Source organism: Pistacia vera, unplaced genomic scaffold, assembly GCF_008641045.1.
Source record: "Pistacia vera cultivar Batoury unplaced genomic scaffold, PisVer_v2 Contig794, whole genome shotgun sequence".
NCBI classification, from domain to species: Eukaryota; Viridiplantae; Streptophyta; class Magnoliopsida; order Sapindales; family Anacardiaceae; genus Pistacia; species Pistacia vera.
This window is the reverse complement of record NW_022196661.1, coordinates 19,653-44,977: the sequence shown is the minus strand read 5'-3', so window position 1 is coordinate 44,977 and position 25,325 is coordinate 19,653. Positions and strand designations below refer to the sequence as shown.

General features: G+C 37.4%; 2 protein-coding genes across 2 annotated transcripts; both read right to left on the bottom strand.

The window, feature by feature from the left end:
• Positions 1-3,747: 3,747 nt before the first annotated feature.
• On the bottom strand, positions 3,748-4,260 carry LOC116116991. The gene has a single exon (XM_031403031.1). The coding sequence runs from the start codon at positions 4,258-4,260 to the stop codon at positions 3,748-3,750; it is 513 nt and encodes a 170-aa protein (XP_031258891.1).
• A 19,046-nt stretch (positions 4,261-23,306) lies between these two features.
• Positions 23,307-24,167, bottom strand: LOC116116990 (ubiquitin domain-containing protein 7SL RNA2-like). Its single transcript, XM_031403030.1, has one exon. It carries the CDS (start codon positions 24,165-24,167, stop codon positions 23,307-23,309), a length of 861 nt encoding a protein of 286 aa, XP_031258890.1.
• Between the last annotated feature and the right edge of the window lie 1,158 nt (positions 24,168-25,325).

Sequence of the window (25,325 nt, the reverse complement as noted above, 5' to 3'; positions counted from 1 at the left end):
TTGAAGCTGGATCAATGAACATTTAAGTAATACAACAAATCTTAACTACGTACCTTAAGCGGGGCGTTACACGAAGGATGGGATGATGTGCCACAGAAGGCGGTTGAACATTATGAAGAGGTTACTCCATAACTTGTGGATTAAAGTGAACCACCCCAAGTAGCATAGGAGATACATAGATCTGGGAGAGTACGCCATGAGCCCGAGAGATACGGTTATCTTGTGACTCAATATAGTGACGTACTAGTCTACCAAGACGACGAACCCAGAACCTATGAAAACGCTATATCAGATCTAGATTACGTTAAATGGCTTGAAGCCATGAAATCTGAGATGGACTCCATGTACCAGAACCAAGTATGGTCTCTAGTGAAACCACCTGAAGGGGTAAAACGCATAGGGTGTAAATGGGTCTTCAAGAAGAAGACTGACATGGATGGCAAGGTGCATACTTATAAGGCATGACTGGTCGCAAAAGGTTTCAAACAAATTCATGGTATTGATTATGACGAAACTTTTTCGCCGGTTGCCATGATTAAATCCATCCGGATTATGCTTGCGATTGCTGCATATCATGACTATGAGATTTGACAAATAGATGTCAAAACAACTTTCTTGAATGGAAACCTTGAAGAGGATGTGTATATGATAAAACCCGATGGTTTCGTTTTGGATGGGCAAGTTGATAGGGTATGCAAGTTGTAGAGATCCATATATGGACTCAAGCAAGCTACTAGGAGCTGGAACATTCATTTTGATGAAGCCGTAAAAGAATTCGGTTTTATCAAGAACGAAGATGAGCCTTGTGTTTACAAGAAAGTGAGTTGGAGCGCAGTGGCATTCCTAGTGTTGTATGTCAATGACATACTTCTGATCGGGAATCATACACCGAACTTGCAGTCAGTAAAAACTTGGTTATCCAAGTGCTTCTCCATGAAGGACTTAGGGAAGCAACCTATATCCTTGGAATAAAGATCTATCGTGATAGATAGCGTAGGTTGCTTGGTCACGTAAATCATCATTGTATGTATTGGTATATGTCCTTAGAATGGTAGAACCGCGACGAGGGTATCAAGTGTTTCAAATCTTGATAGTAAGAACCCTATGAGTACATATGGTGGCCATTCTAGAAACGTCCGTAGTCCTAGTATTATTCTGAAGTAAGAGCACAGATAATACGATAAATCTATCATAGTGTTGAACGACCTTATCGAAAGGCAGTGACTGATCTCACTTGTCAAGGTTGTTTGGTGACAACCTGGTGCAACACATGGGTGTTTGCTGTAGGCAAGTTCACTGGACTAACCCACTAAAGGATTCCATATGGATGGTAACCAAGTGTCTATGGAACAAATCCTCTAATGAATAGTGGTGCATGTGATCCTTAGACTTGAGATCACTAGAGCGCCTTGTGTACTGATTGGTGCAGTTTGACATTGGCCCAACGCAGTTCTATTTAGAGCTATCAATGCGGTAGTGATTGGTTGCATCAAGGAGTGTATCAAGACTATGGTTGATTGACAAAGGATTCATCACTCTCGGGTACGGGGGGAAGTTATCTCACGACGTAATTCAGTAAATGACAATGACACTAAAACTGTGGCCACAATGGGATTGAGTTGTTACTCTATCCAGATTATTACTCAAGTCATTGGTCCAGTAACTGAATACATAATATCGAGAGTAACCAAAGGTTGACACTATTTCTATGCCTTGGTCTCGTTGAGATAATGGATGATGAAAGGATTAGTTTGTATGGTAACCATATTGTTGACAGGTAGCTACTTCGCTGAATCCGAATCTACCGGGTGGCCATGATGCCTTGCTAGGGGCCAATCTTGGTCCGTTTGTAGTAAGATGATTAATTGGTGTTAATCGTGATACTACACACTATCGGTATGATAAAGAGCCTACTGGTGTAACACATAGAAGATAATTTAAGAGCTAGTTTATAAAAAGGGTGTTTTTATCTTTTTAGGCAAAAGGGTATTTTGGTAATCTCACAATGCAATTAAATTTGCTGAGGTTGTAGCCTTTATTTAATTTAATATTAAAATTAAATAAGTAAGATTACGTTTAAATATTTGTTCGCATATATTTAAATAAATTATCATTATTGTTAAATGTTAATATATATATTAATTGAATTTAATTGAGATAATGATAATTAAAATTAAAATATCTAAATGGGGTTGTTTGGATACAAGGGGTGTTTGGGTTGGTGCCCAAGTCTATTCCATGATGGAATAGGGCAAAGTGTGCACTATATAAGTGCAACACTTTGTGAATTAAATAATTTAATTCATTCAATCATTTAGACTAAAATTCCAGCCTCCTTTTCTCTCTTCCCATGCTAGTTTGCCTTCTTGGTTGAATCAAATATTATTTGATTCCTTCTTGGTTCTTGTGGCTAAAGAGGATCTAGTAAATCCCTCTTTAGTTCCTTAGGTTTATCTTCGTGTAGACTACATTGGTTTGATCATACTCTTGGGTCGGTAGCAAAACCCGTTCAGAGACAAGTTAGAGGAGCCTCCAAACGTGTGTATGATTTCTTAACTCTAGACTGAATTTTCTGCAGATTTTAATATAATGTATAAACTGTAAATTTGTGCCCTGATCTTGGTTATAAGGAATGATCCATGTTGTAAATAATTTTTGTTTTCCGCTGCCATGTATGATCGTTTCCTAACAAAATGTTCATGTACTTTTTGGTACCCAAATGGTCTTGGGTCCATGGGAGTTTCGAGCGTTCCTTTAGGAATCCAAATCCCTTTTACCACAAAAGGCTTGCCTTTCCTAATGGGACATTTATGTGCGTTATGACCAACATACTTGCAAAAAACCACACTAATACATGGTTCATGCGTTTTGTTAAAAGGTTTCTCATTTAAAAACATGTTATAGTCTAAACCTTCTTTGTTCGAAGCACATCTTTGTGAAGCAAGCGTTTCATCAAGTCTTTGACTATCCAAAGTGAACTTGCTTAAAATCTCTTTTGTGTTGTCAAGCTCATTTCTCAAATCAATGTTTTCTTTTTGCAAAGCATCACAAACAATTCTATAATCATCAAATTCTCTTTGCAAAACGATTTATCACATGACACACAATCAAGTTCATTTTTAAGCCCTTCAACATTACGCAAAAGTTGCTTATACTCAACATTCATTATGCATGCTTGATTTTTCAGCTTTCTATTCTTTAAAGACAATTTTTCAAATTCTTCTATTAATGACTCAAATGCACTTTGTAATTCATCAAAAGAATAGTGTTGAGAGCCTTTTTCCTCTGATTCAGAGTTTCCTTATGCATCATCTTCTTTGGCATGAAACAAAGGTTGGCTTGCTCTTCATTTGACTCATCTTCATTGCTTGAGTCATCACTTTCACTCCATGTGGCGGCAAGAACCTTTTTCTCGTAGAATTTTTCCTTCTTCTTCCATTTGGCTTGAGGACAATCTTGACGAATATGACTGGGCTTTTTACATCCATGGCAAATTATCTCTGATTTGCCTTTGTCATCTTCATTTCTAGGTTTGAATCATTAGAATTCTTCCCTTTGAACCTTTTGTTCCTTCCAAGAAACTTTGTGAACCTCTTTGATAAGAAGTTGATTTCATCTTCTTCCATAGAAGAATCATCACCTTCTTGTTCTTTATCCATGGTCTTGAGGGCAATCTCCCTCTTTGGTTTACTCTCTTTGTGTCTTGGCTTTCTCTTCATCTCAAATGTCAATAAGGTACCAATGAGCTCATCCATTTTTCATTTTGGTGAGATCTTTTGATTCTTCAATCACGGTCACTTTCATTATCCAACTTTTTAGCAATGGAGGATGGATCTTCTTTACAAGCTCAAGAGTCGCAAAACTCTTTCCAAGACCTTTGAGATCATTTATCAAGTTGGAGAATCTCTTGTACATGTCAGTTATGCTTTCTCTGATTTTCATCTCAAACAACTCATAGTCACGGAATAGTATTTCAATCTTTGATTCCTTCACTTGACTTGTTCCTTCATGAGTGATTTGAAGAATTTCCCAAGCATTTTTAGCCGTTTCACATGCCGAAACTTTTCCAAACTCTATAGAATAAAGAGAGCAAAACAAAATGTTGACTACTTTGTCATTTAAGTTCAATTTCTTTTCATCTTCAGCTGTATAATGTTCTTCCTCTTTAGGAAGACCTGTTTTGTCATTCATGGGAACGAAGTTCCCTTGCTCAACTATTTTCCACAAGTTATAGTCTATAGTTCTAAATCGGAGTCTCATTCTAATTCTCCATTGTGTGTAGTTTGTACGACAAAACAATGGGGGTCTAATAGTGCAATGACTCTCACCAAACAATTGTGTAGATGAACTAACCATGTAGATTGATTGACTCTTGAAATTTTTATGTCTTCAAGAGCCCAAGCTCTAATACAAATTGTTAGATCCTAAATATGGCTAATATTCATAGAGAGAGAGAGGGGGGGGGGGGGGGGGGGGGGGGGGGGTGGGGGGGGGGTGGGGGGGGGGGGGGGGGGGGGGGTGGGGGGGGGGGGGGGGGGGGGGGGGGGGGGGGGGGGGGGGGGGGGGGGGGGGGGGGGGGGGGGGGGGGGGGGGGGGTGGGGGGGGGGGGGGGGGGGGGGGGGGGGGGGGGGGGGGGGGGGGGGTGGGGGGGGTGGGGGGGGGGGGTGGGGGGGGGGGGGGGGGGGGGGGGGGGGGGGGGGGGGGGGGGGGGGGGGGGGGGGGGGGGGGGGGGGGGGGGGGGGGGGGGGGGGGGGGGGGGGGGGGGGGGGAGTGATAGGAATCAATAAAAATATCCGATGAGTAAAACTTATCAATAAAAGTTAAAGCAAATGGTGAGTTTATAAAAAAAATAGTTCAATGACTAAACTCAACATCCAAAGTATGATAGAGTTAATGATAATGCAAATGAGCAATAAATGAACTCAAAAAAGAACAATAAATGAAATCAACTTGTAGGCAATAAATATGAACAAGTGAAATAAATGATGTTCAACCAACAACTATGCAATGAATGATAAAGAGTTGAGAGAGAGAGAGAAACGCTCAAGGATTTATATTTGTTCGGAGCTATATCCACAAGCCTCCTACATCTACTTCTTCAAGGCAACCTCCTTGAAGTTCCACTAGAATCTGGTTGTGCCACTACAATAATTTTCACAAGGATTTTCATCTCACACACTTAGATTTACAGGATTGCACCTAGTTTTACAGGATTGCACCACTAAGGAATGAATCAAAGTTGTTTGTGACTGATTGTCTCTTAAAAGTAGGCTTATACACACAATAAGAACAAGTGAACTCTCAAAGGTTTACCCAATGAGTACGAGTGAGAGTATTTGATTTGGATCTTAAGCTTTAGGGATTATATGAGAATGTATTCTGATTTAGTATGACTCTTCTCTCTCTTTTTCCCTAAAAACATCAAGCTTTTATAAACCTAAAAAGATTAGCCATTGCAGCATTTAATGCAATTATGATAAAGTCTGTAGAGCCTAGAGGAATAGTCGTTCTTGACAAAACAATCATTTTTCTCAGATCTAGGTTAACTAGAATGGTCATTCCACCATGCCGTATATGTTAGAGTAGATGCCCTAGAGTCAATCAATTATTGTAGAATGGACTCTTTATAATAATGTTCATTGATCAATAAAAGGCGTTTTATACTATATCACGTAATACATCATTGTATGTATTGATATATGTCACGAGGGTATCACGTGTTTCAAATCTTGATAGTGAGAACCCTATGAGCACATATGGTGGCCATTTTACCCTGTCGAAAGGCAGTGACTGATCTCATTTGTCAAGGTTGTTTGATAACAACCTGGTGCAACACATGGGTGCTTGCTGTAAGCAAGTTCACTGGACTGACCCACCAGAGGATTCCATATGGATGGTAACCCTAGTGTCTATGGAACAAATCCTCTAAACGAATGTTGGTGCATGTGATCCTTAGACTTGAGATCACTAGAGTGCCTTGTGCACTGATTGGTGTAGTTTGACACTAGCCTAACACAGTTCTATTCAGAGCTGTCAATACGGTAGTGATTGGCTACATCAAGGAGTGTATCAAGACTATGGTAGATAGATAGAGGATTCATCACTCTCAGGTATGGGATAAGTTATCTCACGGTGCAATTTAGTAAATGGCAATGACACTAAAACTGTGGCCACAGTGGGATTGAGTTGTTGCTCTATCCAGTTTATAATACGGGTCATTGGTCCAGAAACTGAATAAATAATATCGAGAGTAACCGAAGGTTGACACTATTTCTATGCCTTCGTCTCGTCGAGATAACGTATGATGAAAGGATCGAATTGTACGGTAACCATATCGTTGACAGGTAGCTACTTTGCTGAATCCGAATCTATCGGGTGGCCATGATGCCTTGCTAGGGGCCAATCTTGGTCTGTGTATTAGTGAGACGATTAATTGGTGTTAATCGCAATACTATACACTGCCGATATGATGAGGAGCCTAAGGGTCACACACATAGAAGACAATTTAAGATGCAAGAAGAAAGAAGGGCGTTTTCGTCTTTTAAGGCGAAAGGGTATTTTGGTAATTTCACAGTGCAATTAAATTTGCTGAGGTCGTAGCCTTTATTTAATTTGTTAGAAAAATTAAATAAGTGAGATTACGTTTAAATATGTGTTCGCATATATTTAAATAAATTATCATTATTGTTAAATATTAATATATTAAATATATATTAATTGATTTTAATTGAGATAATCATAAACAAAATTAAAATATCTAAATGGGAGTATTTGGAAACAAGGGGTGTTTAGGTTGGAGCCCAAGCCTATTCCATAAGGGAATAGGGCAATTAAACTTGCACTATAAAAGAAAAGGTTTAATTTAGAGAGAAAAAGATTTTTCATTATTTCATTTCACTCATTGAAAGAAAACTTTCCAGCCCAAAAAACACTCTCCCACGCCAGATTGCTTTTTGCTTAGAATCAAAGTATTCTTTGATTTTTCTTTCTTGTTTCTTAATGCTAAAGAGGATCTAGCAAATCCCTCTTTAGTTCCTTACGATTATCTTCATGTGCACTACATCAATTCGATCCTACCCTTGGGTCGGTAGTAAATTAAGTTCAGAGACAAAGTTGGAGGAGTCTCCAAATGTGCGTATGATTTCTTAAACTCTAAACTAATTTTCTGCAAATTCTTATTTTTATATAAACTGTAAATTTGTGCCCTGATCTTAGTTCTAAGTAACGATCTATGTCGTAAATGTTTTTGTATTTCCGCTGCGTCAATAGATCATTTACTAACAGTATGATCATGCAGGGACACTGCACAATTATTCCACCACGCAGAACGAACACATCTAGATGCTTTCCCAAATCTTTTTGAATTTCTAGAGGAGTGATTGACCTCTTGGAACGATGTGCAAAATTCTTCAGATACGAACGGTCATTCCACCACAGGGAACAATCATTCTACCACAAGGAACAGTCATTCCAATTTTGAACTTTGATTTTTGACTTTGACATTTGAGATGAAGTCAAGAGCACGAAGCGATTTGAATTTGAAATATCTTGACTTTTAAACTTGAGTGCACGCTCGTGCAGGTTGGTCGTACGAGTTTAGTCTGGTCATGCAAGTGCCACTCAACTTGGTAGAAAGATTAATGACCAAGAGGAACGGTGTCGTATGACATTGCATGGCAACTTTCTCTTAAGGCACGGTCATGCCTTGCTTACACATGGTCCTACCTAAGCAAAAATTTGCTTATGCATGGTAATACCACATGATAAACCTGTTTTGTTTTGGTTATGACTTATGTCATACCTTAGCATGTTACGGTTAGTGTTCAATCAAATTTTTGGGTTGTTTTGGCACATCAAAACACATGAGAGGTCAACATGATGAAAACCAAAAAATTTGATCGTTTGATCTAACTTTTTGTTCCAAGACCTCGATGCCTATATAAGTCTATAAATGAGTTTCAATAGCTTGCAAACCTTTTCCTCTTGGTTCATCTCTATGAAACCTTTGGATTGCTCTATGTAAATGGTTTTGTCTAGACTCTCATTCAAAAATGCAGTGTTGATGTCCATTTTCCAAATTTCATAATCATAAGAGAATGCGAATTGACTTAAGCATGTCCATTAGTGAGAAAGTGTCTTCATAGGCCACCCCCTCCATTTGGGTATAACCCTTAGCGACTAGCCTAGCTTTGAAGGTCTCTACCTTCCCATCAGTTCCTATCCTTATCTTATATACCCATTGTTTTTACGAAAAATCGCACCAACGAGAGAGATTTGATTGACCATGATGAAATCGGAACGGATGTGTGCATGATTAACAAAAATTAGCAAAGGAATAAAAAAAGAGCAACAAAATAAGAACACTAATTAATTTTTAAAGTGGTTTGGCAAGTTTGATCTTGAGCCTACATGTAACGACTCCATTCTTATAAAAACATGCATAGTAAAAGTACATGTAAAAATAACATAAAAAGTTGGGCCCAAAATTTTTCTTTTATTAAACATATGTATTCTTTATACTAATATATAAAAGATCTGTAACATATGCAAAACTATCAAAATAGGGTGGACAGTGTAGCCATTTCTCTTCGTGTGCCGATGTCCATCCGACTGTGTCCTCATCTAGAACCTGCAAAACATAGGGAACAACTGGATGAGCACAAACAATGCTTAGTAAGTAAACCCATCTACTCAAATATCTCCGTAACTCTTTCTTTAATCTAACTATCTATTTTCTCTTTCTCATGACTCCTTCATACTAACTTTCTTTCTAGTAAGTCACGGCCTCATCTGACCGGAGGCACGGCTGGGACTCACTCCCACTCCCTGTGACTTCTACTCAATTTAGCCGATCGGACTTGGTTATGCATGGATTTGGAACCCTTGGCTATGTGAGTGCATAGAATCTCTCGGGTAAACTCGGGTATAGCCCTCATCCGCATGTACTCTACGGGCTACACCACTTCTCTCTCTGATATTCTTGCCGCTTTCTCTATGCGGCGTACATGTGGGAATACTCTACCCGTACTCACAGGTTCCCCATCGCACAACCTACTCTATTCTCTTATTAAGCATTACTCTAGCTTTTACTCTATAGTGCTCATTCTCTCTTTCTCTTTACTCTTAGAGTAGTCTAAACTCAAAAGTCTCTACTCTTTCTCTACTCTCTTTTCTAGCGCATAAGTAAAGCATAGTCAATGTACATAAATGACTCATACTCATTAATGCATTTATGAAAAGCAACTATGACATGTAGCAACAATTAAGGCTTTCTACTCTTACTTATGCTTCTCTTGAGCATTTCATCATACAACTCATGTGCATAAACAACTCTACTCTAACTCTAACTTTTCTCTTTTCTTTAATCAACCAAATGAGAGAAAACTCCCTCATAAGCTCTAAATTTCCTGTCAAAAGAAAAACACTTCCATAAGCTTGCTCAAAACTTCCTCCAACTTCTATCAAACTCAACCCAACATCAAGCAAATAAAACACTTCTCATAACTCAATCATAACTACTAATCTCATTCAACAATTAAAAGAATACACATATATGTATATAACTCTACTCAAAAGAGTTCTTAAATCTCAACTTAGGTTGAGTTTACTTACCTTATGAGAAAATAGCTTCTTTAACACTTCTCCTTTCCTTTGGGAGCTTGCCTTTTCTCTACAACTTAACCAACAACCACAACATGAGACTCTAATCAAAACATAATAAAACTCTCATCTAAAGCAAGAATCCTTACCTTAGGATGCTTTAGATTAAAACCCTACTAAAAGTTACTCAAAAAGGCTCTTGGAAATCCTTGGAAGATTGAAGGAATTTGAGAGAATTTGGAAAATGAAGGAGGCGGTGGAATGGGAAAATGAAGAGTTCTCAAAGACTAAACCCCCTTAAATATCTCTTAACAACTCATTCTTCCCATTTTGCCCTTGCTCTTTCTTGAAAATTCCATCCATATCCTTTGATTCCTTACAAACACACTCCCATACTAACATGTTCTCCTTGAAATTTCCTTACATTTTACTCCCCACTTTTCCTGCTAATTAGGGGTAAAATGGTCAAATAGTACCCAAGGGGAAAAATATCTAAAACTTAGTAAACTTTTTAACTGGCACGTCACACAGCGATGAATCTTTCTTCGCCGCGGCGAAACTGTCCAGCAGCTTCCCCCCGTGGCTCAACACCTCTTCGCCGCGGCGACAAATATCCTTCGCCCCGGCGAGCCCTGTAACATCAAAACCCTTCTAACTTTGACTAAATCCAAGGCAAAAACTCAATATTTCAATACAACCTAAGCCCAACCAACCACTATTCACAAAAACCGACTCAATTAAGAGCGAAATAAGAAACATTAGCAACGTACCTCAAGTGGGGCGTTACACTACGTCCACTATTATCTTATTATTACAAAGGAAATACAATAGTAAGTTCTCTCTTTCTCACTTGAATAATTGCCCAGCCCCTAGAAAACAAGTTATGATGGGTTTATATAGCACCCATTTACGTGATAGAGTAGAGGTAAGATTCAAATACATAGGATTAGGAAGTTGCAGATCTTCGGCTACCTTAGTTGGAATCTAAGTCAATCTGAATATCTTCCTTCCAAATTGAGCCAATCTAAATATCTTCTCTCCTAATATGGAATTATCCTCTCCAGATTTCTTGCACAATAGTAGCCTCCCAGTTTCCGGAGTGCAAGTTTGGACTTCAAAAACCATGAGCTTCGAAAACGATGAGCTCAAGAACGACGAGCTCTAAAATGACAAGCTCTCAAAACGAGCTCTAAAATGACAAGCCCAAAAATGTTGATCTTTGAAAATGAGCTGTAAAATGGCGAGCTCTCAAAATGATATCTAAAATGACGAGCTCTAAAACAACGAGCTCTAAAATGAAAAGCATTAAAAGCAAGCTAAAAAATAACGAGCTCTAAAACGATGAGCTCTACAATGGCGAGATCTCAAAACAAGCTCTACAATGGCGAGATCTCAAAACGAGCTCTAAAATGACGAGCTCTGAAACGATGAGCTTCGCACTTTGTTATCGAGTTTGGAACATACCTCAGTATTTTTATGATAAATTGAGCTTTAGACCTGAGAGTTGGACGATTCTTGGACCATTGGAAAGTTTACTTGAAGGGCTACAACTCTTATGTTTAATACTTTGCCATATTCATACTGTATCATGCTCGAGTTCGTGCTCTCATTAACAAGTTATGGCAAGTTCGCTCTCTCATTAGCGAGTTCACACTGTCATTAATGAGTTATGGTGAGTTTGCCCTCTCATTAACGAGTTATGGCAAGTTCTCACTCTCATTAATGAGTTATGGCGAGTTCGTACTCTCATTAACGAGTTATGGTGAGTTTGGAACATGCTTAAGTAATTTGACAATAACTTGAGCTGTAGACCTCGGATTTGGACAATTCTCAAACCGCAGGAAAGCTTACTTGAAGATCTACAATCTTATGTTTACCACTTCGTTAGAATCATACTTTATCATAATAAATACTCCCCATCTCACAGCAGCTTTGATTTTAGAGTTGAATTTGGTGACATGGGTTGTAGCCTTGACTGGTTTTATATGGCTGGAAGATGGAAAAGAAACTGCTAGAAAATAGAGAGAGCTCGGAGTGTTCAAGCCCCTCCTTCTAGCACCAAATTATGAAAAATCGTACCAACAAGAGAGATCCGATTGACCATGATGGAATAGGAATGGATGTGTGCGTGATTAACAAAAATCAACAAAGGAATAATTAAATAGCAATAAAATAAGAATACAAAACAATTTTTAAAGTGGTTCAGCAAGTTTGATCTTGAGCCTACGTCCACTATTATCTAATTATTGCAAAAGAAATACAATAGTAAGTTCTCTCTGTCTCTCTAGAATAATTGCCCAGCCCCCACAAAACAAGTTATGATAGGTTTATGTAGCACCCACATTTACATGATAGAGTTAAGGTAAGATTCAAACACGTAGGATTACGAAGTTGCATGATCTTCGGCTACCTTAGTTGGAATCTAAGTCAATTTGAATATCTTCCTTCCAAATTGAGCCAATCTAGACATCTTCTCTCCTAATGGGGTCTTCTCTCCTAATAGGGAATTATCCTCTCTGGATTTCCCGCACAACACCCATTAACATCCCATGGGTTTTATGCTTTCCAGGGCATCCACAAGAACCCACATGAAATTAGAGTACATAGATTTTATTTTTGATTTCATAGCAGTTTGCCAATGTCTTGCCTCGACATCATCCATCGCTTCCACAAAAGAAGCAGGATCCGATTCCTCTACATGTTAGGGTTGCAATACACCAAGGTATCAATCAAGTTGTATAACTTTCCTCCCTCCACAACGAGGTACCGTAGGTGGTGGAACTACTAGATCGCATCTCTTGGTTGAGTGGTCGAAGCTCGCGAGCTCACATCAACATTTACACTATGAGTAAAGTCTTCACTCATCTCTTCCAAAATAACCTTGCTACTAGGCTTAAGGGTGTTAATGTAGTCATCCTTTAGAAATGTGGTAGTCATACTAATAATCACTTTTTGTTCAAATTGACTATAAAAATAGTACCCTTTGGTACCTTTTAGGTACTCCATGAACAAACATACTTCTAACCTTGCGTCTAGCTTACTCTTACTGTGCTTCAACACATATGCTAGAAACCCCAAAATATGGATATGGTGTAAACTAACTTTACAACTTGTCTATAGCTCCTTGGCGAGTGTCATAGGGACAAACTTAGAAGGGACCAAGTTCAATAGGTATCCCGCTATCTATAGAGCATAACCTCAAAAACAATTAGGTAGCTCGGAATAACTCAACATGGATCTAACCATGTCCAAAAAAGTCCTATTCCTTCTTTTTGCAAAACCATTCTCCTGTGGTGTTCCCGGTGCAGTGAGTTGGGACAGTATCCCATTGTCCTTTAGGTAGCCATCAAACTCCTTAGAGAGGTACTCACTACCACCATTTGACTATAGCAACATGATACTTTTACCTAACTACTTTCTAACCTCAATTTTATATTCCTTGAACTTTTCAAAAAGTCTTAGATTTATAGTGCATCAGGTAAACATAACCGTATCTAGAGTAATCATTAGTGAAGTGTAATAACTACTTTCTACTGATATACTCATAAAAATACACATAATAAAAATACATGTATAGTAACAAAAGTAGTTGGGCCTAAATTTTTCTTTTATTAAAATATATATATTATTTACATAGTACAAAATCTCATGTACAAAACCATCAAAAATAGTAGATAATGTAACTATTGCTCCTCGCTTGCCGACATCCATCCGACCGCATCCTCACCTATTTCCTACAAAACATAGAAAACAACGGGGTGAGCACAAACAATGCTCAGTAAGTAAATCCTCTACTCCTCTATCCCCGTAACTCTTTTCTTAATTCTTTCCTTACTTTCTCTCTTCTCATTTTCTTTCTCTTCTTATTCTTTCTATTTTCTATGTCGGTTTCTCTATTTCTCACAATTCTTTTCTACTAATTCTCTTTCTCTCTCTCTGTTCTTTCTCATGCTCTCTTACTCTTTGCCGATCGGACTTTGTTATGTATGGATTCAGAACCCTTGGCCATGTGAGTGTATTCTTTTTCTCTGGTACTCTCGGGTACAGCCCTCATCCGCATGTACTCTCACGGGCTATACCAATTCTTTCTCTCATGCTCAGGCCGCTCTCTCAATGCTGCGTACATGCGGGAATACTCTACCCATCACTCACGGGTTCCCAATCGCACAACCTATTCTATTCTCTTCTTTAGCACTTCTGTTTCTTTTATATTCTCTTCTTTAGCACTTCTCTTTCTTTTATTCTCTCTTTCTCTTTACTCTTAAAGTGCTTTATTCTTTGAATTCTATACTCTTTCTCAAACTATTACACAAATGAAAAATATATGCATGTGGATGGCTCATGCTCATTAAATGCACTCATGAAATGCAAATATGCAATGTTGCAAGAATTTAAGGTTCCTTACTCATACTCATGCTTCTCCTAGACATTTCATCAAACAATAAGTGTGCATACAGAAACTCTACTTTAATTATAACTCTACTTCTCTCTTTAACCATCCAAAATGGGATGAAACTCCCTTATATAATCATAATTCCTGTCAAGGCGAACACTCCCAAAAATTTTACTCAAAACTCCTCCAACTTTAACCCAACCGCAATCTCTCATCACACATCCAAAAACACTTCTCATAATTTAAACATATCCAACAACCATAAATAAGTACACATCTCATCTCAATTTCTTAACAAGCATAACATATACATACATAAAGAAATCTCTTCTCAAGTGATTTCTTAAACCTTAACTTAGATTGGATTTACTTACCTTTTGATTGAGTGACTCCACTAGAATCTCTTTTCCTTTGGTAGATAGTCCTCTCTCTAAAACCTTAAACAATAATACTATAAGACTTCAACACTTCTATAAATAAATCTCACATATATAGCAAGAAATCTTACCTTAGGATGCTTTGGCTTAACTCTTTACCAAAAACCACTCAAAAGCCCTCTAAAAGTCCTTAGATAATTGAGTGGGAAGTTGAGAGAAAATGAAGAATGGAAATGGCGGTGGAAGTAGAGAAATGAGGGGTTGTTCTAAGACTAAATCCTTAATATCTCATTTTACAAACATTCTTTCCCATTTTGCCCTTACACTTTCTTCGAAATTCCATCTTTGTCCTTTAATTCATTGCAATCACACCTCCAACTATAATACATTCTCCATAAAATTTTCTTACATTTCACTGCCCACTTCGGCTGCTAATTAGGGGTAGAATGGTCACTTTGCCCCTATGGAAAATTCTCTAGAAACTTCACCAAACATTTCAGCCGGCTCTTCACCCCGACGAAAAATTACAAAACCTCATCGCCATGGCGAAGATTATTCTTCGCCCTGAAGAAGTCTGTAACACCAAGATTTCGCCAAGTCTTTACAATTTTTAAGGCAACCACTCAACCAAACCAAAACACTAATTCAACTAAGGGTCAACCAAACAATATTAACAACATGTAAACTCAATTAAGGGCAAATCAATGAATATTTAGGCAATACTACATACTTTAACTACGTACCTCAAGTGGGCGTTACATGAAGGTGATGAAATATTCATATCCACCTCTCGCTCTAACACCAATTGGTCCACATACATCTGTGTGAACGAGCTTGAGACATTCTATGGCCCGATGTCCCTTTGCCTTGAAAGACCTCTTCTAATGATAACAAACTTATCAAAAGAAACAAAATAGCTTGAATTAATCAAGCAACTAACAAAAATCAGATTTCTTATGAAATTCTGTACAAAATAATAGTCACCAAAAAAAATATATTTACAATCATCAAAGTACAAATGCAGTTCACCAACTGTAGTAGCTGATACAAAATCCCCATTCCCAAGCCTCATTGATAACTCACCTTTACGTAGCTTACTTTGAAGTTGAAGGCCTTGCAACGAATTGCAAACATGATTAGTGGCTCCGAAATCCACAACCTAGTTGTTGATAGAACCCTCCACATAACATGATTTGGCACCAACACAGAGTCCCACATCGGTTTAGAGACAAGGGCCTTGGTCGCTTATATAGCACAAGGACACTCTCAAGACCAAAAGCGCATTTTCAAGACAAAACTATGTAGGTCCCAGGGTTGAAAATGGATAATACCTCTAGGAACCCACCTACCATGTGTCAAGATCCAGCATAAATCAATAGTTAGTGATAGAAGTAGGGCCTAAGCCACTCCCTCGCCCATCGATCATATCATCCATAAGGGGTTGTGTTGGTGCCAAAGTCACAAATCAATTAGAATATGAAAGCATTGGTCGCTTATATAGCACAAGGACACCTTTACCACCCAAAGGTGCCTTTTCAAGACAATACCTCTGGGAACCCACCTTCCTTGTGTCTAGATTCAACATAGATCAACAGTATCAAAGCAATTTTAATTATTGTCATCGTCTTCTATAGCCACCACCAAAATGACCATAAACTCTACAACCTTCAATCCTATGATTCAAAACACCAATGAACCGAACAACATCTTAATCACCATCAAGATTTATTCCCAAGCCCCACTGAAACTCAACACCAGTAACTATATTTCATGGAAACTTCAGTTCACACCTTTTTCATTGGATATGATCTCCTTGGTTATATGGACGGTCCAACCCCTACTATCACTACAAACGACAACACTATGCCAAACACAGCTCATACAATATGGATTTGAAAAACCAATTAATTCTCAATGCTCTTGTAAGATCTCGTTATACCACCATTATCCCATTTATTACTAGAGCTAAAACCTCAAAAGAAGCCTGGAAAATCATAGCTAACACCTATCCAAAGCCATCGTGAGGATGCATCAAGCAGGGAAAAAGTCATCTTAAGAATCTCTCTAAAAGTTCTCAAAGTATTACAAACTTTCTCCAAACTGTGAAATCACATGATGATGAGTTTGCCATTCTTGGAGCACCAATTGATGAGGATAATCTCACAGAAAAAATTCTACATGGCCTTGGTGATCATTATAGTGAACTTATGCATGTTGTTCAAGGTCAAGACAACTCAATCGCCTTCGATGAAGTACATGAAAAACTCTTGAATTTTGAAGTGTCTCTCCAAGGAACGAAGTCAAAACAATTACACTTCCCATCCTCAGTGATAATCCTATTTTTGAAATTGATTTTGCATTGGATTTCAATAGGATTTAGGATACTTCTCATTCATTTTGAGTCATGATTGCTACTTAATTCTAATAATTTTGCTTTGCAGGCCTAAACGATAATTCAGAGCGTAAATGATGATTTTGAGCTTGTCAACTCGGAACAACTTAAATTTAGAAGATACGAAAAGATTTGAAGCTTATTTACAACTTTCAAGATAAACACTTGGTCAAATTCTATCGAGGAGACAATGGAAAATCAATCAAAAGTTCAAGATGATTAGAAAAATGAGAAAATCAAGACAAGTTCAACTTCACCGTAGCAAGGATTTTTCTTCGCTATGGTGAAGATTATTCTAGAATTTTTGGGTCATTGGATCTCGCAACGACAAATATTTTTCTTCGCCGTGGCGAAGAAAGGTCAAATGGGAAAAAAATAAATCAACACGTTTTGGCTTGCTGGGGTTTCGTCCTTAAGTGAGAAAAGCATAAATTGAGGCAATAATGAAGAGAAAAGGAGTCTGGTTCGTTCATTTGGAGGCAACCTCTTGGGAGAGTAAGAGAGGGGAATATTTTGGCGAAATTAGAGAAGATTCTCCAAACTTTTGCTTGTTTTCAATGATGAACTTAGATTCTTATTGTTTTGTTTTATTTTCCAGCATCAACTAATCTATTTAGCTAGGGTTTTGATTTAATGATTGTTACAATGATTCAATTTATATGATTTGAGTTGCCTTTAATTCTAATTTTCTGATTGAGTGTTTATTTCTACACTTAAGGCTTTTGGTTGTTTGATCACCATTCAAATGATGTGGTGTTCATGATGAGCTGAGAAGTCATTTGTGAAATGTGCCTCTTGAGATAAACTAGCGAAAACTAGAGAAAAATAAACACAATCTATGAAATCTTGGTAGAACCCATAAAAGTTAAGAGACCCGGAACTAGAGGTGTAATCGAGTCGAGTATCTGGTAAATCGAACTTGACTCGATCACTACAGTACTGAGTTTGAGCTTGATCGAGCCTAAGAAATCAAGTTCGAACTCAAACTCAGTACTTGAAATTGGAAATCAAGTTCGAATTCGAGTCCGTATAATCAAATTTTTTTCAAGTTTTAGTCGAGTTATATTTGAGTTTTAATAAAGTTCGAGTTCGAACTAGATTTCGAGCTCATCTAATAGGGGTGGATCTGCAAATTTTATAACTTTTAAATCACATATGACCCCTATTATTTTAAAAACTATCAACTTAACCATCGAGCTTGGAAATACTCATGAACATATCGAGTCGAGTTCTACTGTGATCGAAATCGACCCTATTAACTACTCAAACTTGAACATGACTCGACTAATTTTGAGTTGAGTTCGAGTAGCTCGCGAGCAACTCGACTCGATTTCACCCATACCTGAAACTATTAGACTTCAATTTTTGTTTTGGAAGGTTAATATATCGGAATGGGTGGGGTGATATAACCTGAGAAAGAGTATCAAACAACTTAGGAAATTCGATTTTCAATCAAGATATTAGAGCTTCGGTAATAGAATTGTTAAATTGGATTAGCATAACTAGTTGAAATCAATTACCCTAGCATTTTGCTTATTATTTGATTCATTGAGATTGTGGTTTTGTTTTAATTTCATTTTTCATTAATTGTGAATTTTTAATTAGGTTGTTAATATTCCATTATTCCATTTGTTGATTCTTCAATTATTATTTTAAACTAGAGAATTAAGTAATTAGCAACTCTTTCCTAATGGGAACGATACTCTACTCATTTTATTACTTTATGTGATTAGTGCACTTGCTAAACAAACACAATACTCAGCAAATCCTAAAAGTCGCAACAACGTGAGTTACCGTCCTTCATCCAACTCAGACAATAATAACTTCATTTGGCGTCCATCACAAAACCAAGGAAACAATAGTACAAGCTAGCACCCGTTGCCTAACACCAACAACTGCTCCCGCGCGTCTCCGAATATTGGGCTAAAATTTTTGTGAAGCAATTGACCTCCTCCACGCCATTATCTTGGATACTACAAATTTGTAGAATATAGGGACATATTGCTAAGAGATGTCCCTCCTTTCACCTTATACCAACTGTGAAACCCAAATATGACAAATATTCCTCGAGGGTGGTAAATAGGAATTAATGAAAATAATTGTGGAATAAAAACTTTTACCAACCACACAAGTTATGAACTTAAATCAACAACAATGATAAGCAATAAAATATAATGTTAATGATCAATATATATAAACAATGGTGAACAATGAAAGAGAGAGGAATATAAATATGAGCAATGAATAAGAACAAATGATAATGATGTTCAAGTAATAAATATGCAAGGAATAATAAATGAGTTGAGAGAGAAAAAATGCTCAGAGATTTATAGTGGTTCGGATCTATATCAACAAGCCTCCTACATCCACTTCCTCAAGGCAACCCCCTTGAAGTTCCACTAGAATCGAATTGCACCTCTTACACTAGTTTGACATGATTTTGCCTCTAAATTTACAAGATTTCACCTACAAGATGTTTGAATTAAAGTTTGTGACTGATTGCCTCTTAAACTAGGCTTAAACACACAGTAAGATTAATACTCTCAAAGGTTTTCAATATGATTACAAGAGAGTGATAATGATTCAGATTTTTAGCTAAATGGATAATGTGAGAATGTTATAAGACTTTTATTTCTCTGATATTCTCTCTCTATCTTTCGTTGCAATAAAACATTCTATTTATTGCTTGTCTCTCCCCTTTGAAGTAAAAAGTCGTTGCTGCATTTAATGCAACTCTGAAAAGCTTCAGTTCTTAGAGGAATAGGGGTTCCATCATCGCAAATGGTCATTCTCAACATAACAAATACTTTTGCTCAGCTTTAGGGTTTATGGAATGATCGTTCCATCATCGTGAGCGGGCATTCTACCATCATGAACGGTCATTCCACCACATGGAACGGTTGGTCCATTGGCTCCTTAAAATCCATAAAAATTTCAGAGTCGTGAACAATTTTCTAGAACGATGTCGTTCTCCCAAGAAGGATTTTTGAGTAGGAACGATCATGCGACATGATCATTCCACTTGAAACTTTTGTTCTTCAACTTGATCTTCAAAGCTTGGTTTTCAAGACTTCTCAAAGGTGCGAAAACATTTGAATTTGAAACGTCTTGACTCTTGACTTGACTGGAATAGTCATGTAGCTTGGTCATGCCATTGCAAGCGACTTGAAACAAACTTGGTAGAAGAGTGCATGATCATCTGGAACGAGGTCATGCTGTGTGGAATGTTTATCTGAGCAACTATATGAAACTAGGAACGGTCATTCCTTCGTCTTGCACGATCATACCAACTAGGAAAATTGTATTTTTGTTTTGGTTATGACTCTTGTCATACCTTTGCAAGTTTGTTTCATAACAATCAACTTTTTTATCAGTTTTGGTACATCAAAACAAATAAGGGCTTAACACCAACTCAGTCCTCCACAAATCCAAGTACACCAATGACCAACTCTCCAACACCATGGTAGCCACGGGCTCACTTCGCTGTGAATACCGCATCCCACACTCTATAGTGGCTACTTGATAATGGTGTTTCCCATCATGTCACAGCCAACCTAAGCAATCTATCTCTTCATGCACCATACATCGATTCTAATGACATTATGATTGGCGATGGCTTGGGTCTTCTTGTAACCCATACTGGTTCTACTTCTTACTACCTCTAACACTATATTTCAATTAGATAATGTCCTTTGTGTACCTAGCATGAAAAAGAACCTCATATCGATTTCATAATTTTGCACATCAAATAATATCTGTGGAATTCTTACCCCTTTTTGTATGCCCTCTCCCACACTTAACCTTTCATCTCCCAACGAAACAATTTTTATTTTTGCCCCAAACTACTCAAAGAATTTTTGGTTGTTTGTGCTACCATTGGCTCCATTCCTAGTCTGCTCACAAACTTGACTCTTGATCAAAACCATGTATCTTTCTTAGGTACTCTCTCACTCAAAGTGCCTATTTATTCTCTCATCCTTCTATATTAAGAATGTTTGTCTCTCGTCATGTCAAATTAATTGAATTGGTCTTACCTTTTCTAATTTTTTCCACTCAATCTCCTTGTCGACAACATAACACTATCTACACTTGGATTACTTCTATAATAATAGTTATGACAGATTTTGCTTCTTCAATGCCATTGTCCACACCATCTGAAGTTCAACCTCAAGGGTAGCCACTTTGTGATGATCCCTTCCCTTTACCACCACCACACCGACCCTTCCCACATCACCACAATTGTCACAAGAATCTCACCCTTAACCAACCACCTCTAAGCCTTCAACCGAACTGTAACCAAACCTCATACACATTGCCCATACCACTTCCTTACACCAATTCCCATACACACTATGACCACTACGGCCAAAAACAATATCCGAAAACCACTCCAAAAACTTAACCTTTCCATTCAACTCTCCCAAGCTTGTGATGTAGAACCAATCACTACGACCAAAGCAATCAAAGATCCAAAATGGTGTTAGGCCATGTCTAAAGAATATGATGCTCTTGTTTGAAATGGGATATGGGAGCTTGTGCCTTCTATTTCTAGTCACAATCTAGTTAGTTGTAAGTGGATTTTTTGCATTAAATGCAATTTTGATGGTTCTATTGATAGACACAAAGCAAGCTTAGTTGCAAAAGGCTTTCATCAACGTTCATGAGTTGACTATCATGACACATGTAGCTCTGTGGTCAAGCCTACTATGATTCGTCTTATTCTTAGCCTTACTGTTTGTTGTGGGTGTAAACAATGCGTTTTTGCAAGGCCATCTCTCTGAGGATGTATATATGTCCCAACCTTTAGGTTTTGTTGATCTTGACTATCCAAATTATGTTTGCAAGCTTTAAAAAACAATTATGTACTTAAGTAAGCCCTATAAGCATGGTACTATAAGCTTCGCAAATTTCTTATTGCTTTGAGATTTCAAAACTCTTATGTCGACACCTCTTTTTTTGTTCTCAAAACTGGAGGTCATATTCTTATCTTCTTGTTTACATTGACGAGATTATTGTTACCAGTGATGATAATGATTTGGTTCTTCAGTTTGTGCACTTACTTTCTCAATTTTCTGTTAAGGATCTTGGACAATTATCTTATTTTCTTGGTGAGGAGTTTATTCAAAATGCCCGTGGTATCTTGCTATCTCAAAGACATTATATTATGGATCTTCTTGCTAGAACACACCTAATGAATGCTAAAACGGATCTCACTACCCTACCTACAAGTCCTATTACACTACAGTCGAGTACCACTCTGTTGGATCCTACAAAGTATAGAAATATTGTTGGGAGCTTGTAGTATCTAATAATCACATGGCCAAATATAGCTTTTGTAGTCAACAAGCTTTGTCAGTTCATGCATCGGCCAACTATCAACATTGGGTTCTTGTAAAACACCTCTTGCATTATCTTTGTGGTTCGTCTAATGATGACATTTAGTTTTATCATGATTCTCTACTATCATTACATGCCTTTTCCACTGCTAATTGGGCTGGCAACAAGGATGATTTTTCTTTTTCTAGTGCTTATGTTGTTTATCTTGGGGCCACTCACCTATGCTCGAATCCAATTTTTTGTTCATGAATGAAACATGTTGCTATTGATTTCCATTTTATTTGTGATCAAGTTCAAAACGGCTCTCTACATGTTGCTAATGTTTCTAGTGAAGACCAACTTGTAGATGCACTTACCAAACCATTCCCCATATCTCAGTTTCTTTCTCTCAGAACCAAGATTAGCCTTTTCAATAGAGTTCTATCTTGAGGGGGCATATAAAGAAGTCGTCAACAACCTCTCTCCCCTTGATTGTGTTATCTGTCATCTTTATTTTGAATTTATTTGACTTGTATCAAGTTTAAATTTGTATTTTAGTTTTTTCAACTGTGTTAGTTTTTGTAGCAGTTAGTTTCGAAAAGTTGGTTCCTACGTTGAACCTTGTATTATAATCTTGTATATATATTTGAATATTGAATGAAAAGTTTCGACGGCCACACTCTTTCTCCGCTGTTCGTCCCTGTTTTCCTTACACTTTCTAGCCATTAGTCATTTGGTCCACTTCCATCTGACCTCTAGCCCCATTGCATCCCCATCACAACCCACCCTTGTTACAAAGATTTAATGTTGTTCTCTATATACTTTTTAATTTTATTCTGATTTCAAAATCGATAGTTGTTTTCTATATTGAACCTGAAAACAATTCAAACATAGAACTCGAAACTGATAAGAACAATTACTCTATCATATATTTCTTAATTCACCTCAACGCAGACGCTTCTCCCAAAATTAAATCATCGTAAATCTCTCCTACATTTTGTCAAGGCATTTCTAATAAAAAGTGTACTTCAACCAAAATTAAGGCATGTAACCTGTGTTATGTTATAACCATAAAATTTCACAAAGAAAAAATGTTCAATTATCTAGCCATAGGCAATGGTTGCATGAAAGCTACATAATGCAGTATTTCTTCAGTCTGCGCTAACTAGTAGCTACAATTCTACTACTTTAAAAAAAAAAAAAAAAAAAAAAATAATAATAATACCCATTACGATCCCCCAGTAACACTTCCATTAAAAATCTCAATAGTATCACCTTGGCCAACATGGTGCCACCGAAATGACCTATCATCGTCCATCACGTTCTGTTTGTAAATAAAGAAATACCCATCTTGTGGAAGATGAAAATGAAATCTTTGATGTAATTTTTGCAGCTCTTTTCTCAGCTCTCCAACATTATCAGTTGCATTCACTTCCACTGGAATCTTTTTAGTCCCGCATTTAGGTAAAACCATTAACTTCAACTTCTTAGACCCGGTTGTTCCTGTCCCTCCTGAAGCTGTAGGCGATGGCCTTACATTTACATCTACCTCCGAATTATCCATCAATTCACAATCACATAACGATCGATGATCCTGCAATTCTGCACCACTTGATTGAACTACTAACCTGTTGACCGGAATGGGCTCCACATCATGTATCTTTTCCTTTAAATGTAGAATTGTATCATTGATATCCATGTCAAGAGGGAGATGCACAACTGTTTTGGAGGATGGAATGTTAATTCTGAGATGAATCTTCTTGGAGGGTGAGGCTTGTTCATTCTTGACTAGTTGAGGTTGAGGCAGTGACTGTGGTGGCTGAGGCTGAGGCTGAGAATGAGGTTGTGGTTGGGGTTTATCAGATTGATCGGAAGCAACGAAGAGTTGAATGTGAGAGTTTTGGAGGATTTCACAGTACTCAACATCACGGTCGTCTTGAAGAACATGGCCATTGAAGGCTAGGGTTTGTCGTTGCACAGGTATGCCTTGGTATTTGTGTATTTTTTCTTTGATTTCTAAGACTGTGTCAAAGAAACCAACTTCAATAGAGAATGGCCTGCCTCTTTGGGGTTCAAAGATGACATCCATTGAACATTATGGCGAAAGAATTTCAAAGAAGAGTGACTCTGTCATCCCTTTCAGATACAAAAGCTTTTAATCAACAGATGTTTATCATGTCGCGTAGTTGTAACAGTACCCGATTTTGCCTAACCGTTTACCCAGATTCTTGGTGATACTCATACTCTCTCATTTAATTGCTTTAATTTTTGGAAAACTAATAAATGTTTCCTTAAAATTTAATCCATTTTGATAACGTTTCTCTCATTTAACCAATATTATAATTAAGGAGAAAAAAGAGTTATTTGGAAAAACAATTCTCGAATTACACAGGATTATATTATTATTATTTCGAACTAATTTGAATAGAAACGGATAACAATATCGTAATGATAAACGATCTAAGAGATCACTAACTAATTAAAACTACCTTAAATGAAATTGATCTAATTGAATTTGATATTTCAATAATTTGGAATAAATTGATTGGCACATTTATAATTTTAATTCTATTATTATCTAATGATGATTTAATTATATCATCTATTCTAATATTTACACTATAAGTTAATAACGGGTTATTTCCATTGATAACCATGTCACTAATTGTTGATACAAAAATTCGCACCAACTCGAGAGATCTGATTAACCTTAACGGAATCGAAACGGATGTGGGCGTGATTACAGGTAACTAGCAATGTAATGAGTTAAAAGCAATAAAGAAAATGACACAATGTGTTTTAAAGTGGTTCGGCAAGATATACTCTTGAGCCTACGTCCACTGTTTTATGTTTGCTATGAGAGCTTACAATTATAATTCTAGAACATTGGAGTGGGTTTATATACAAGTTTTGTATAATGGAAGGAGTGAAAATAAATGGATTACAATTAAGATTGAAATTCAACTCCGATATTCTTGCGATTGAATGCTGAGATTGCACCAAGATTGTTGTCGATCTGATCCCTTCTAAGATATCTGGGATCAGAAGTTATCTGTGAGCTAGTTGAACAACTGCAAGGATTGGTCGCGACTAGCTTGTGCAAGGTCGAGCTTCATCTCGACGAGCTTATGCTGGGTTGGACAATCGATTGAGTCGAACTGATTCTGGATTGAGCTATAATCTCGTAATTCTTCGAGCTTGATGAAAAAATCACACACAACATCTGCCCCCTGGTATTTGGTGCTCG

Coding starts and splice junctions, on each gene's coding strand:
- LOC116116991 (XM_031403031.1), bottom strand. CDS start 4,260: ATGAGACTCCGATTTAGAACTATAGACTATAACTTGTGGAAAATAGTT.
- LOC116116990 (XM_031403030.1), bottom strand. CDS start 24,167: ATGGATGTCATCTTTGAACCCCAAAGAGGCAGGCCATTCTCTATTGAA.